Raw genomic sequence first — 15232 nt, forward strand, 5'->3', positions numbered from 1 at the left:
GAACAGATTTGAGCACAAATCGCGAAACGCGAATCTTGAGAACCCAAACATAGGCAACGCGTTTGTTCTACATAATAGAGATGCTAATTAAAAGAGATGATTCCCATAAAATTCAGATATTAATTGTATTTATATAATTAGCATTATACCTAACACCAAATTTGAATCCCAAGCGTAAATTACAAGATTTTGCCAAGTTAATAAGATAAAAGAAATATATTTGAAGTTTTGCTGGTCCCTATAAAGCAATATCAGGGATATTAAGAGAAAGCAAAAAAAAATTATTCCTTCTTTTGAAATAAGGAAGACGAAATAAGGATATAGTTCACGTATAATAACGGTTATTTTAGAAGCAAAGTAGAAAGTACAGAAGATTAAGATGTCAACCGCTGGAAGGTACATGGAAAGGGTTCCGTTGAGGGAGAAGAATGCGGGCAATATTGCTGCGAGTAGTAGTAGAGAAAAGACCAGGTTGACTGAGACTCCCAACACACACAAGAGCCGAAAGATCACCACGCCGCCAGAAAGCGTGCTGGTGTCACGAAAGAAGAGTTCGATTTTGGAGACACCGATCTCGAAGCATTTCAACGATGATGTGGTGAATAGTACTTGCAACGGAGAAACGGATAATACAAAATCGGCGTTGTTATCACCGGCATTTTCGTCGCCACAACAGCAGAATCATCGCCGGGTGAAGGATAGCTTTGACATACCACCTAAACCGTCGTTCGTTCAGTCGTCTTCGGCTTCGCTTGATTCGGAGGATGAGAAATACAAGAGTAAGAAAAAGAAGAAGACCAAGAAGGATTTGAAGGATACATTCCAGTTGGGGTCTCACGATAAACCACCATATTCTTATGCAACGTTGATTGGAATGTCGATTTTGAGCAACTCTGAAAAGAGGTTGACCTTGTCGCAGATATATCAGTGGATATCAGACACATTTAAGTATTACCGCCGGGAAGAAGTAGGATGGCAAAACTCGATTCGTCATAATTTATCATTGAATAAGGCGTTTATTAAGGGAGAGAAATCGAAAGATGGTAAGGGCCATTTTTGGTGTATTCAACCAGGATGTGAAGAACAATTCTTAAGATCCAAGAATAGCAAGAAGCATTCTTATCAGGAAATTATCGACCAAATCTACGCATCAATCCATCCTTCCAAATCATCGATGAATTCTATACCATCTTCTCCAAATGTTTCTAATGAGGATTTGAAGCGCAAAGCATCTGATACTGATGATGCTGCGAGCTACGATGGTTATGGTGACGACGAGGACCAAGAAGACGACAAAGAATACACAAGATCAATTTTAAATCCTCCCATTAAGAAGCAAAGATTATTATCTGCCACCACTGGTAATGGTACTTTGGAGACTATCCCAAATTTAGAAGCTCCATTCAGCCAATGGCAGGCAACACCGGGCGGGTTCAAAGTATCCAATTCACCAAATAATACAAACTCCAACAACCCTCCACAGTTTGTAATAAGTGAATCCCCAGACAAACCATTATTGGCAGGAAAAAACTTAACATTCACATCATCCTTTAGCTGTAATTCAAACTTAGAATTATCTCCCATAAGACCTAGTGAAACTGGTCCTTTATTAGAACCGTTAACACCCGCTAACAATGTCTACAGAAATGGATCATTGCTCAATCATCAATTATCAGCTTTCCACTATCAATCACACCATCCACATTTATCATCATCCACTACATCAACATTATTACAACAATCCATACAGCAACCCCACAATATTAAAACCCCAAAGTCATGCAGTAGGACTCCATTAAGAAACTTGCGAACTCCTCAAACTGCATCTATCATGAAAAAGTTGTGGAACTCACCATCATACTTGGAGGAATTCTATTATTCACCATTGATTTCATCATCACAAGCAGTATTAAATTCTTATGATGATGACGATATGATAATGAGGGCTTTCGAACTGCCAAGCAACAATGCGCATGGTCATAATAAGAGACCTTCAATTTCGTCAATCTCTACAAACTCCAGTAGAAATTTGTTCAACGATTTGAAGAAAATTGATCATTCCAGTAGAAACAGCTCGACGTCTAGTAACAATGATAAGGAAGGAACTCGATTACGCAGCGTGAGTGCAGCTTCCACGGAACAGGATGATAGCTAATGGTAATGATTTTCAGGGGCGTGATGTTTAATTGTATATTATCGGGTATTACAAACGGATGGGTAACTTTAATTATTAATTTCGTGTTATGTATTATTAATTTTATAATTTATTAGTTTCAATACTGTAGCAGACTTGTAACTCCATACGTAATTAAATGAGCGTTATCAATTATCACTTAACCACCAGATCTATAAACATGCGTCCGCAAGCTTCTTGTATAAGTTTCTTGAGTGACTACTAATCCACTTCAATTTTTAATCTGTACTAGCACATCCTTTGCATCCGCATGTAATGCACTCAACTCTTTCAGAGCGGTCATTTTTAACCAATGTCGTCTTAGGAACTCGACATATGCATGTGGTACCGTGGTTCTTTTCGCTGGTCATTATGCAATTCAAACAACATAACTTTTCGTAACCTTGTTTCTTCCACTTAGCTATAAGATTCTTGTTAGCATATTTCTGTTGTAGCAACCAATTATATAATTCTTCCGATATCAGCTCTCGTTCGTAATACAAGCTGTATATGTACCTATTTATTTGATGGTTGACTTGTATTATGGGCCATAATGCTTGGTTTTTATTTTCAGTTTTGATGGATTTGGTTTGTGCTTCTCTGGATTTTGCTAAGAGCTTGGCTAAAGTAGGCTCTATCTTACTATAGCCTTCTGGGGGTTGTTTTCTTCTTCTGGAAGATGATATTTTAGCCATTTTATGCAAATCTGGATTAATATGTGTATAAAAAATGTGCAAAGCAAATGGTACCTTCTTTATCTATTATGATTAGCCATAATCCATACTGGCGATGAGAGACAAAAAAAAATAAAAAAATAACGACAACAGCAGGATTCGAACCTGCGCGGGAAATCCCAACGCATCACTCTAATTATTCGAGTGCGTCGCCTTAACCACTCGGCCACATTGTCGCTTTATATCACTTTACAAAATATTTCATAAATATGATATGCTTATCTCAAATTTCAAGACAACATTTACTCAACACATCTGGTTTTGTTTGAGCTTGCTATTCTGTACACGAAAATTTTTATCACAACTCAGAGATTAGCGAAAGGCTGAAGCCGACGTGCCTGTATGTGATGCTTTCGCCTATTGCATACCGCAACAATTTTTTAAATCGTTCAAATACAAATTATATAAATACTTATGTAATACTTTGTTTATAAAGACTTGCTTAGTGCCATTGGAGATCTTGAATTTGGTTTAAAGCCAGATCAAAGAATTTTAATTTATTTTCAGTTTCAGGAATACTAGATCCTATAAGATTAATTGTTTGCATTGTTGGATAGAATTTTTTTTTTTTATTTAGTTTATTTGAAGTCAAACCCCAAAAGCCAAAATGGCAACCGCAACTGCTACCTCAACGTCCGCCGTCATTTCAACGTTAACTGCTAATTTGATATTATTTGGAGTATTCGTTGGATGTTTCTTGGTATTAAGAATTAAATTTAAGAGGACGTACTCGCCAAAGTATTCATACGATTTGGTTCCGGAAGAAAAAAAACCAGATGCATTACCTAGAGATCCGTTGAGATGGATCTACATATTGTTGATGAAACCCGATTCGTTTATTATTCAGCAGGCAGGCCTTGATGGGTACTTTTTTTTGAGGTACCTCTTTGTTTTCGGGCTTATATTTATGTTTGGAATCGCTATGTTTGCGATCTTATTGCCAGTGAATGCGACAAATGGTGGATCAAAAGCAAAGACTGGGTTTGACCAGTTGGCCATATCGAATGTTTTGCACAAAAATAGATACTTTGCCCATGTTTTTATGGGATGGATATTTTACGGAGCCGTCATTTACATGATCCACAGAGAATTGTTTTTCTATAACTCGGTGCGTTGTGCTGCTTTATCTTCACCAAAGTATGCAAAAAAATTGTCATCAAGGACTATTTTGATCCAGTGTGTGCCTGATACTATGTTGGACGAAAGGCAATTCATGAAGATATTTAATGGTGTCAAAAGAGTCTACGTTGCTAGAAATGCAAGAAAGCTAGACTATAAAGTTAGGTTAAGAGAGAATGTGGTTTCCAGGCTCGAAAAGGCTGAAAATAAGTTGTTGAAATCTGCAGTCAAAGCCAAAATAAAGGCTGAAAAGAAGGGAACTCCTTTTGATCCAAATGCCGATATCTATAGTTACGTTCCGGCAGAGAAGAGACCTAGACATAGATCGGGTGGTCTCTTTTCAGAGAAAATTGATACTATTAATTACTGCAAAGAGGAAATTCCAAAGTTAGATAAGGAAGTTAAGCTGTTGCAGAAAAAATATAGAACATACCACCCAAAAAATTCTATTTTCGTTGAATTCGAGGATCAATATACAGCACAGTTGGCGTTACAATCGGTAACTCATCATAATCCTTTAAGAATGGGACCAGTATTTACTGGTATAGAACCAGCTGATGTCTACTGGAATAATTTGAGGTTGTTCTGGTGGGAAAAGTTTTTAAGAAAAATGTTTGCTTGCTCTGGTATTGTTCTTCTAATTGTTTTTTGGGCTGTTCCTGTTGCATTCGTAGGTGTTATTTCAAACATTACTTACATTACTAAAATTTTACCATGGCTTGATTGGATTAACAATATGCCAGATAAATTACTAGGTATAATTACCGGTTTGTTACCAACAGCAATGTTATCGCTCTTGAATACATTCTTGCCTATTTTCATCAGATACATGGCTAAGGTCGCAGGTTCCCCAACGGCTCAGCTGATTGAATTCTATACACAAGACGCTTACTTTGGTTATTTAATGGTCAATGCCTTCCTTATTGTAGCTCTTTCATCTTCTGCTACATCGGTTGTTGAGAAGATTATCGATGATCCTACATCGGCCATGGATATTTTAGCTCAAAATTTACCGTTATCGTCTAATTTCTTCATCTCATACATTGCTTTGCAAGGTCTCACAGTTTCTTCAGGTGCATTATTACAAGTCGTTGGTCTTTTCTTGTACTATATTCTAGGAGCTTTACTTGATGCAACCGTTAGAAAGAAATGGAATAGATTTTCTGGATTGGGTACAATGGCATGGGGTACAACCTTCCCAGTTTACACAAACTTAGCCTGCATTGTATTAGCCTACTCAATCATTGCTCCAATGATATTGGCTTTCGCATGCATTGCGTTCTTCTTACTTTACATTGCGTATTGTTACAACCTAACTTACGTATTTATTGAAAGTGCTGATTCTAGAGGAATGCATTACCCAAAAGCCTTGATGCAAACATTCGTTGGCATTTATATTGGCCAAGTTTGTTTGTTAGGTATTTTTGTTGTTGGTAAAGGTTGGGGACCAATCGTTTTACAAGCCATTTCTCTCGGATTCACTATCATGACGCACATTTATTTGAATGATGCTTTCCATCACCTTCTTCGAGTAGTTCCAATTGACTGTATGAAACCTTTGGACGGTGTTTCTCATACCCCATCGTTCCAAGGAAAATCAGATTACCAAGAAAAAATGTTAGAAAGAAAGAAAGGTTCAAAGTCAGATCGCTTAGAGAAAGAGATTGCTCTTGATAAGAAAGCTCAAGAGGAAGTTAAGAACGATATTTTGAATACCGATATGGAACTTAACGAAAATGAAACGAAACAAACCTTGGTACCTCTATTAGCCGATAGAGACTTCAAAACAACGCAATCATCTAATGGTTTCGTCAGGTTTTTCAGACCAGATGTTTTTCTCAACTACAGACATGTGAAGTCTCTCTTACCAGCGACATTTAATGTTGAGCCCGAAGAAGGCGATGACAGGCACGCGTATGATTCGCCTGTGATTGCTGCACCTTTACCATCTGTTTGGATTCCAAGGGACCCAATGGGATTATCTACAAGAGAAGTTGAAGAACATTCCAAATACATCAACATAAGTGATGAAAATTCAGGGTTTAATGAAAAAGGAAAGATTATTTTCCTTGGTAAAGCTCCGAATTAGGTCTCTTCAAACTCCACTATTTATAGTTTGATTTTTCTTCAATACTCATCAAGCATATATATATATTATAAGTTATAATTACATTAATGCGCGTAAGAGGCATCGTCCTAAATAAGTTTAGGATTGATGGCCATGTCAGAAATAAACTTCAAGGAGTTTATTGGTATCGAAGGAAATGTTGTTGAGTCTTATCTTCTCTAAAGAAGAGGAAAAACGTACCCTGCAATCAATTCTCCCGTTGACAAAGAGGGATGTATTTGTTAATATGAGTTAATCATTACCTTTTCAATTGATAAGACCTAAGGGACCTACCAATGACAATACATGTCGTAAGTGTAAATTATTCATAAGCAATTAGAATTAAATATATGAACTATGAGTCCATTGAAAACTTCACCTTATTTTTTAATCTGGATGGAACGTCAGAGTCATGGGAGGGTAAGACTACAGTGGGCTCAGAAAGAGAAAACTCTTGAATCTTCTTCAAGGTCTTCATAGTCATCTCGGGGTCAATGGTCATACTATCAATTATCCCATTCTTCAAACTTTGTTCGCTATATACAGCATCACCAGTGATAAAATAAGATATGTCGTCATCTCGAACGATAACGGAAACATGACCATCTGTATGACCTGGAGTAGGAACAATAATAACACGCTGATCCTTAGTCACGTAGTATGATGAATCAAAAGGTCCAATTGCTTCATCTTTGAATTCAATAAACTCTGGCCTAAACCAGAAAGGAAACCACTGGGGCAAATAACCATAAAATTTACCTTTCAACCCAAGAGCATCATTGTAGTTCACTTTCGTTGCCAAAATACGATTATGTGGAAAATGGACAAGGCCGCCTGCATGGTCCAGGTGAAAATGGGATAAAATTACCGCTTTGATATCTTCATTAGTATTTATGCCCAATTTCGATAGCTGAAATCCTATTTCTTCTTCTGGTGCTATCTGATATTCAACAACAGAGCGCAGAATAAAGTTCCACCATGTGAGATATCCTGGAAAGGCACTTCTCCATGCATCACCTGTATCAACTAAGTAATAACCTTCGGGATGCTCAATTAAAAAGCAGTATATTGGTAGAGGATCAAGCCATTCATTATCTAAATACATGTCAATTTTACGACGAAATGCTCCATGGCTTTCAATTGGGAACTTTTGGACTTTTTTGATTTTCACACTTCCAGTCTGAATAGTATATGGATCTTAATCATTATATTCAATTTGGATGAAATTTTCTCTATGCTATATGATTTACTGATAAAGATGATTTATATATATATATGAAAAGTTGTTACTAATCGTTATGCATAATATGGCGGAGATAAAAAGCTAATTCCGGTCCTACCGAGGGGTAGGAGAAAAGTGAACCTCGGCAAGTGAAATCGATAATGACAATTAGCAGAATCATCGCTTCACTGTAGATACATAGCGGTAAAATATATGACATATGTCTCTTTTGAAAAGTTTGTTATCAAAGAATGGTGAATCACTATTGCGTACCAGTATGAATAAAACAGCAATTTCAAGATTATTTATCACCAAACTGCATCTTCAACCTACTCGATGTAACTCCATTTTACATACACCACAAAATAGTATAGGTAACGTTGATCAAGGTGTAAAGTACACAACTGATTTTAGGAATTATGCGATCAATAAGGAAAATGGAGAAGTTTTATCTTATTTTCATGACATTCCTTTGGATTTAGACTTAGAAACCAAGACAGCGAATATTGTGGTTGAGATTCCACGATGGTCCAATGGAAAGTTTGAAATAAACACCGAATTGGCTGGCAATCCTATCACACAGGATGTTAAGAAGGGAAAGGTGCGTTTTGTTAAAAACTTATTCCCATACCATGGATACATTCATAATTATGGAGCTTTCCCGCAGACATGGGAGGATCCAAATACGAAGAACGAAGAGTTAGGCTTATTTGGAGACAATGATCCATTGGATGTGTGTGAAATTGGGTCTAGTATTTGCCAAACTGGTGATATCAAGCGAGTCAAGATCTTGGGGTGTTTAGCATTAATAGATGATGGCGAATTGGACTGGAAAGTTATCGTAATCGATACTAATGATGCATTATCACAAGAACTTCGTGATATCCATGATGTGTATGTTAAATGTCCTGGGTTACTAGAATCTACTAGACAATGGTTCCGTGATTACAAAAAGCCCGATGGAAAGCCTGAAAATGAGTTCGCTTTCAATGGAAAATACAAAAACCAACAGGAAACAATAGAGATTATTAAGGAATGTAATGCTTCGTGGCAGAAGTTGATCAATGGACAAGTGACCAGTGGAAAGATTCCTAAAACCGAAAATGTCACCTTTACAAATAGTCCTGGACATGTTTCAAAGTTCGATACTCAAATTCTGTTAGAAAATTCTTCCAAGCCTGCCGCTGAAATTCCCTCAGAAGTTGACAAGATCTATTTCTGTGGAGGCGACTAGTTTGCCTGTTATTTCTTATAGTGATAGTCAAAATGCATTATTTATTTTCTAGAATGTAATATTCGTTTCTCACGTAGATTGTATTTAGGCTTTCGCAGTTATTTCCTATTTAGGAAGTCAAAAATTTCCACCATCTCATACATCGAAACAAAAACATTATAGACAACAGCGTAAAAGATCCAATACTAGGTCCACATTATAAACAGATATTCATAAAAGGTTTAAATATGCCTGTTTCTACTGTGGAGATAAGGGCGTCCAAGGAGGTTAAACCTTTGAAACCTATTCAACCTACTCAATTATGGGGATTTGACAATGCCCTATCATTATTGAAATCATACCAGGATCCATATATCCTTGATGCATTAGACGAATTTCTACTTATCAACAGCAAGTTATTGTTGAATCCTTTACCATTCAAGCGTGTGTCAAAAATTTCTATTAAGGATGCTAAAGAATTATCGTTGCGTAATATATTATATTCAGACATAACATCAAATAATATCAAAGATGCCGAAACCATAAGTAATATTTTGAATTTAGACTACAATGACGTTTTAAGAGTAGTGAGTCAAACTTGCAAACGGATACCTGAAAGAAAGATTTACAATTATGATAAATTAAAATCCAAATTGCCAGATGATAGAGAAAAGTATCTAGAAGAAGAAAGAATTTTGTTATATTCCAGTAGAGTATTAAGAGAAAGAAGAGTGGTTCTTCGCTTGGTAATTGAATTGTTAAATAATAAATCCAATTCAGAGACTTCATCCACCATTCAAAATTTGGGAAAGGAAATATACCTTTCACAAACTTACACCAACGACTTAATTAATAGTTTGGAAGAGTTAATCAAATCAGTGACTAGTAGATCATTTATTACTGGGTTTTCAGATGCATTAGATGAGATAATAAATACGGAGAACCTTCTTCTAATTATTGATCAAATGAAAATATTAACAGAATTGCTTGTTCAAAATCCAAACATACATCCAGATACGACTAACAATTGGTTTAGATTTATGGGTTCAAATAACTTTATTCAGTCTTTGGGTCCATATGTTTCCCATAATGAATCATTCATGTTGATGCAAGCACTTGCTACAGTTATCTCAATATTGTTTTTGGATTTGGAGAACAACTACGGATCAGAAAATGAATCTGATAAGTTTATGAATAATGTTGACATTTTCAAATCAATTAATAACTCAATAACTAATCCATCCAATTTAAATTCTGTTGTAATGTACAGCTGGTCAATAATTCTATTAAGAAAATCATTACTTTTAGAAGAATTCAAAGACCTTCCATCGTCTGTAGCATTTACCAAAAAATTTTCGGTTCAGCAAATGGATGATTCTATTAATAACTTGAATATGAGATGTGTTCAATTGGGTGTATTTGAGGAGTTGGCAAAGCTTAACAATTTACTTAAATTTGATAATATTTATCCGGCCATATTAACGTCTGTTATATTGTCTGCTATGCCATTAATTTCATTCACACCAGAAATTGCATCCAGCATTGAAAGCGTCTTGAAAACGGCGCCAAACAGTGTTCTTGAAAAGTTCTTCGACAGTGAAGCGACCGCGAATGCAATAATTTTGTCGAGAACTAAGTTCCCAGTATCCTTAACTCCATACTTGAAGCTTGCATCAATTAATGGTAATTTTGCTTTTAACGAGTTTGAAGAGTTAAAGTCATACATTTCAGTTTTCAAGAAAGAAGAATTTAATAACTTATATCAAATAGACGACGAAAATACTGAATTGGTTAAATTGACACAGTGGATTGATGTGTATCCACCATATGAGGTAAACAAAAAGTTATCATTACTTTTGAATGTTGGTACGAAGGCAAAAATTTTACCGTCTGCAAATGAAGATGAAGTTTTGGTTACTTTCTTGTACAAATATAATGGCTGGGCGTTTTTAGGACGGGTATTGCAAAATGTTTCAAGAGTCTTTGATAGTTCTGATCACGAAAAAGTAGAATTTGTCATAAACATATTAAATCTCTTAACGAAAGCTGTTTTGGATAATAGTTCTGATGATGCGCAAACAATTTTGCAATACATGTCAGCTTATACCGATGATTCTGATATTGTTGAGGTAATTTTAAGATTATTTGAACAAGCGTTACATGCCCGTAAAGTCGATATTTTAGAATCAGTTATTAACTTCTTGACTGCCTCGATGCCATTTTTATCTTTCAGAATTTGGCCTTATTTATCAAAGTCTTCTTTATTATCAAATGGCGGTAAAGAGGGGTTTGCATCAATAATTTTCGGAGCTATTGAAATGGTGAATGGAGATTATAAATTCACAGTATCTTTGATAAAATTAGCAGATTCGCTAGTACAAAACTGCTTAACCTTACAAGATGATTATCCAGAGAAATCTAAAAGCACTATTTTAGACAGGATTATCTATCATATGATTCTTATATTTGAAAGTTTTATCCATTGCAGATTTAATGAGTCTTATCAAAAAATGGAAATTGGTGTTTTAATTTTAGATATTTTATCAAATATTTTAGCAACTGTTCATGGAATTGTGAATGAAACAAAATCAGCTAATAGAATTGCAAAAATATTTTCAGAGGCATCTGCTCGAATCATTGATTCATTTTTGGTTGCTGGCACAGAATTTTCGAGATCTGCATTACCAATTTTATCTATGATTGAATCACTCAGTGCAAATATGAGCTTGTATGAAATTAGAGACATATCAGGATTCTGGTATGATAACTGGATACGTTGCTCTTTCGCATTTTCACAGCTTATAATATCTATTAGGTCTGTGTTGAATTTACCTCCATCTGCTTTTGAAAGATCATTGTTTACGAAGTTGACACTGTTAGTTAATACCTATTCTCAATATGAAACTTTGAGGAAGGACATTTTAGACTTAATAACAACCTTAACAAATGGTAAATGGCTAAATGAACCAACTCCTTCTTTATTATCCCATTTAGGCCGCGATCATGCCCAGGTTTTATTGCATTCATTAGCCTCTGATTTAGAAAATTCATTTGATGATTACAAAATGAAGATCTCATTATATGACTTTATTTGCGCCGTTATGGATGGTAATCAAGAAGGTTTGTCAGTATTGTTTATTAGTGGAAGAGATGTATTTGGTGATTTTACTAAGTCTTCTAATACAAACCCTGACGATCAGAAACCTATTTCATTGTTAAGTATTTTAAAGAAGAACGTCCGGGACATAAAATATTATCCTAATTCTGTCAGTCTCCATTTGGCTGATGCAATTTCATTAGCGTTTAATTCTTGGACAACTGCGAGAGAGAATGATAATGATGTGGAGTTTGTTGACGAATTGATCCTTAAGATACAGTCACCTATTAATGACTTACCTGGAAATACAGAAGAATATATTGCTGCGTGTTACGAACTTAAATTAGTGTCGAAGATAGCAGAAATATTATCCTCTTTTTTGTTTACTACAAAAAATGAGGTTTGCAAGAGAAATATTGTAAATCTATTAACTTCTGATGATTTCATAGCTACTATGGAAAAGCAGTTTCGGATCAATAATTATCAACCTACGTTGCACTCCAATTTACAGGTTGATTTCGAAAATTCATTTTCTGGATTCGAGTTATCCCAATTCACCTGTTCTTTATTAAAGAGGAATAGATTTGGAGTTTCTACGGTTTACAGCTTGGTTTTGATGGATAGACTTTTTAATAATTCACCAGCCTGGGATCAAATACGAGAGCAAGTCGTTGCTTCAAGTATTAATTTACAGTACTTGAGCGCTCAAGCCTCGGTTGCTAAATCATTTGGTGCGTTGCTCACAGCTTTTTGCAGAAGATTTCCTTCATCATTGAATACAAAATTCTTGAACTTGGTATCACAATTATTGAGAATAAACGTTTCGGAGGGTGTCCCAGCAGAGTTCTTTGCAGATGTGTTTCAAGGACGTATTGAATTGGCCTTCTTTATTGAATACACTATATATACTACCCCCGAAATCAAAAAGGATTCAAAGATAGCCCTCGAAATTATAAAGGGTTGTTCAGAATTATTATCTGCCTCAAGTATGAATTTCCTCAAAAATTTGAATGAAGATTCAGGTAATTATAGACCTTTGCTTCGTATCTTATATTGCTCTTTGAACATAGTGAAGGATGACTCTGGCATGTTAATTGAGTATTTGAGTATATTCCGAGACCTATTTGAGCTCATTATCACTAAGGCCACTAAAAACTTATTCATTGAAATTCAAAATGATGTTTATTTATCGCGTACTGAAAAGGGCCATGTCTCAAATAAGATGAATGGAAGATTGGACGACCTAATGTTGATCTTGTCAATCTTGAAAGTTTTTGTGAATATGAAATCATCTCCTAGTTTAAATTATGAAATGGCTTCATTGATTGATAATAATGGTACCATAAAAGCTCTATTGAATCTTTACTTATTGTCTCATTTGATAGAGGTTAATGACGAACACATTTTTGCTCAATTAAGTTTAATGTTTATTCAAGAATTAATGACCATCGAAGTCATGGCAGAAAAATTAATCTCATCTGGAATGTTCTTGGTGATAGTGCAGAGTAAAATATCCAGTCCTATTCAAGCTGGTGGCATCAATTCTCTGACATCACCTCATTACCACAGAATTTGGACTAATGGGATTTTACCAATATTCTTAACTGCATTATCTAGGCTTGGGCCAAGCATTATTCCGGAAGTAAGCTTGGCACTTCAAGCATTTGGCAAGCAAATCGAGTCTTGTATCGAGAGTTGGTCAAAGGACTCATCCATGATAAGAATTACATCTTCCATGATATCTGAAACTAGTCAAATTTTGCTATTATTCAAAATCTTACAATCATTAAATATTAATGAATACTTAAATCAAGCAGATATTGGAAATGCTGAAACTATATCTGATGCTATTGATATGCAAATATTACCAGGTTTAGAAACTGAATCTAAGCGTGATGATTTTGTAGAATGTATCAATAATTTGTTAAAACACCCAAAGTTCTTATCCTCAAGAATACTTCCATGTTCACCAGAGGAGCAAAGAATGGTAGAAAAAGGGGATGTTGCTTATAGAAAATTTATTAATAATTCAATCGAAGAAATCCGTGAGTTAAAAGATTTCATCAATCATTAAATCATTTATAGAAGTATGTATTCCTACTAGAATAAAATTAATCTTCATTTTGGTACTCGTTTAAACTAAACGAAAAAGCGCGATGTTTTCAAAAGAGCCTTTGACACTGAAATATTCTGAATTTCAGCTAATAACTATCGAAGTACATCCATGTCGGTCTCTCCTTTCTTGGTTAGTGCTCCTGGTAAGGTGATTATATACGGAGAACACTCAGCAGTGTATGGTAAACCAGCGATTGCAGCCGCACTTAGTTTAAGAGCATATTTGTTGGTTACACCAAGTGAAGACCTGAACGTTATAAGATTGGATTTTCCAGATATTGAATTAACACATTCTTGGAATAAAGATGAAATACCTTGGGAGGATATTCGAAAATATATTACGTTTGAAGATGAAAAGCCTGTTATAACTGAAGAATTGGTTCCAGAAATTATTGATTCATTAAGTACTGTTTTAGGTAATGTTGACTCTAAATTGCATTATACGGCTTGTTTATGCTTTCTTTACTTGTATACAAATTTATGTAACAAGGATATTCCAGGTATGAGGTTCATTGTAAAGTCTACATTGCCTATTGGAGCAGGTTTAGGATCATCAGCTTGTACAGCCGTATGTCTTGCAAGCGCGTTAGCTCGTCTTGGTAAACATGTTTCAGCGGCATGTCATACTGCTGCTGAAAAAGTTACCAAGAAAGAAAATTCTGATTTAGATTTTATCGATAGTTGGTCTTTAATGGGAGAAAAATGTTTCCATGGTAATCCTTCAGGAATCGATAACGCAGTGGCTACATACGGTGGTGCAGTCATGTTTCAAAGAACAACATTACCATCTCAACCATCTGTGCGTACTACTATGAGAAATTTCCCACCTATAAAATTATTGCTTACGAATACCAAAGTTCCAAGAAGTACAGCTGCTTTAGTAGGTAATGTTGCTCAAGTTAATAGGGCCTATCCAAAATGCGCTGGCTCAATTTTAGATGCAATGGAACATTTAGTACTTGAGGCATATCAAATAATGATTAGACCAACATTTGGTAAAGAGGAGAAAGACCAATTGCGTGAACTAGTTAATATTAATCATGGGTTATTAGTTGCTTTAGGTGTTTCCCACCCTGCCTTGGAAAAAATTAAAATTATCGGAGATACTCATAATATAGGTTCTACCAAATTGACTGGTGCTGGAGGTGGTGGATGCGCTATTAGTTTAGTTCACGATGATGTGGAAGAAGAAGTTCTTCAAAAGGCAATCAAAGAGTTTGAAAATGAAGGATATGAAACCTTTGAAACTTCCTTAGGCGGAAAAGGAGTAGGATGTTTATCATTGGAGGATGTTAGCAAAGACAAAAGAGAAAATGTATTTTCAGCTGAAGTGTTTTCAAGTTTTAAAGATAGAGATGAAGTTGAAAAGGCTTTAAAGTCTGAGATTTACGAATCTTGGAGATTTTGGTAGTTTCAAGTCATAAATAATATAGATTGTAAACTAAATATGTT

At 35.3% G+C, this 15232-nt stretch overlaps 7 protein-coding genes across 7 annotated transcripts; 5 read left to right on the forward strand and 2 right to left on the reverse strand.

The window, feature by feature from the left end:
* Positions 1 to 379: 379 nt before the first annotated feature.
* On the forward strand, positions 380 to 2155 carry HCM1 (Hcm1p; the record flags this gene model as incomplete). Its single annotated transcript, XM_015609251.1, has 1 exon — positions 380 to 2155. The coding sequence occupies one exon, from the start codon at positions 380 to 382 to the stop codon at positions 2153 to 2155; it is 1776 nt and encodes a 591-aa protein (XP_015469888.1).
* Positions 2156 to 2412: 257 nt separating this feature from the next.
* Positions 2413 to 2868, reverse strand: BUD31 (U2 snRNP complex subunit; the record flags this gene model as incomplete). Its single annotated transcript, XM_015609252.1, has 1 exon — positions 2413 to 2868. The coding sequence occupies one exon, from the start codon at positions 2866 to 2868 to the stop codon at positions 2413 to 2415; it is 456 nt and encodes a 151-aa protein (XP_015469889.1).
* A 646-nt stretch (positions 2869 to 3514) lies between these two features.
* Positions 3515 to 6115, forward strand: AC631_00423 (uncharacterized protein; the record flags this gene model as incomplete). Its single annotated transcript, XM_015609253.1, has 1 exon — positions 3515 to 6115. One exon carries the CDS (start codon positions 3515 to 3517, stop codon positions 6113 to 6115), a length of 2601 nt encoding a protein of 866 aa, XP_015469890.1.
* A 373-nt stretch (positions 6116 to 6488) lies between these two features.
* Positions 6489 to 7238, reverse strand: AC631_00424 (N-acyl homoserine lactonase family protein; the record flags this gene model as incomplete). The annotated part of the gene is made up of 1 exon (XM_015609254.1): positions 6489 to 7238. One exon carries the CDS (start codon positions 7236 to 7238, stop codon positions 6489 to 6491), a length of 750 nt encoding a protein of 249 aa, XP_015469891.1.
* Positions 7239 to 7575: 337 nt separating this feature from the next.
* On the forward strand, positions 7576 to 8589 carry AC631_00425 (inorganic diphosphatase; the record flags this gene model as incomplete). Its single annotated transcript, XM_015609255.1, has 1 exon — positions 7576 to 8589. The coding sequence occupies one exon, from the start codon at positions 7576 to 7578 to the stop codon at positions 8587 to 8589; it is 1014 nt and encodes a 337-aa protein (XP_015469892.1).
* A 227-nt stretch (positions 8590 to 8816) lies between these two features.
* NUP188 (Nup188p) lies at positions 8817 to 13739 on the forward strand (the record flags this gene model as incomplete). The annotated part of the gene is made up of 1 exon (XM_015609256.1): positions 8817 to 13739. One exon carries the CDS (start codon positions 8817 to 8819, stop codon positions 13737 to 13739), a length of 4923 nt encoding a protein of 1640 aa, XP_015469893.1.
* A 150-nt stretch (positions 13740 to 13889) lies between these two features.
* ERG12 (mevalonate kinase) lies at positions 13890 to 15191 on the forward strand (the record flags this gene model as incomplete). The annotated part of the gene is made up of 1 exon (XM_015609257.1): positions 13890 to 15191. One exon carries the CDS (start codon positions 13890 to 13892, stop codon positions 15189 to 15191), a length of 1302 nt encoding a protein of 433 aa, XP_015469894.1.
* Between the last annotated feature and the right edge of the window lie 41 nt (positions 15192 to 15232).

Source organism: Debaryomyces fabryi, assembly GCF_001447935.2.
Source record: "Debaryomyces fabryi strain CBS 789 chromosome Unknown contig00005, whole genome shotgun sequence".
NCBI classification, from domain to species: domain Eukaryota; kingdom Fungi; phylum Ascomycota; class Pichiomycetes; order Serinales; family Debaryomycetaceae; genus Debaryomyces; species Debaryomyces fabryi.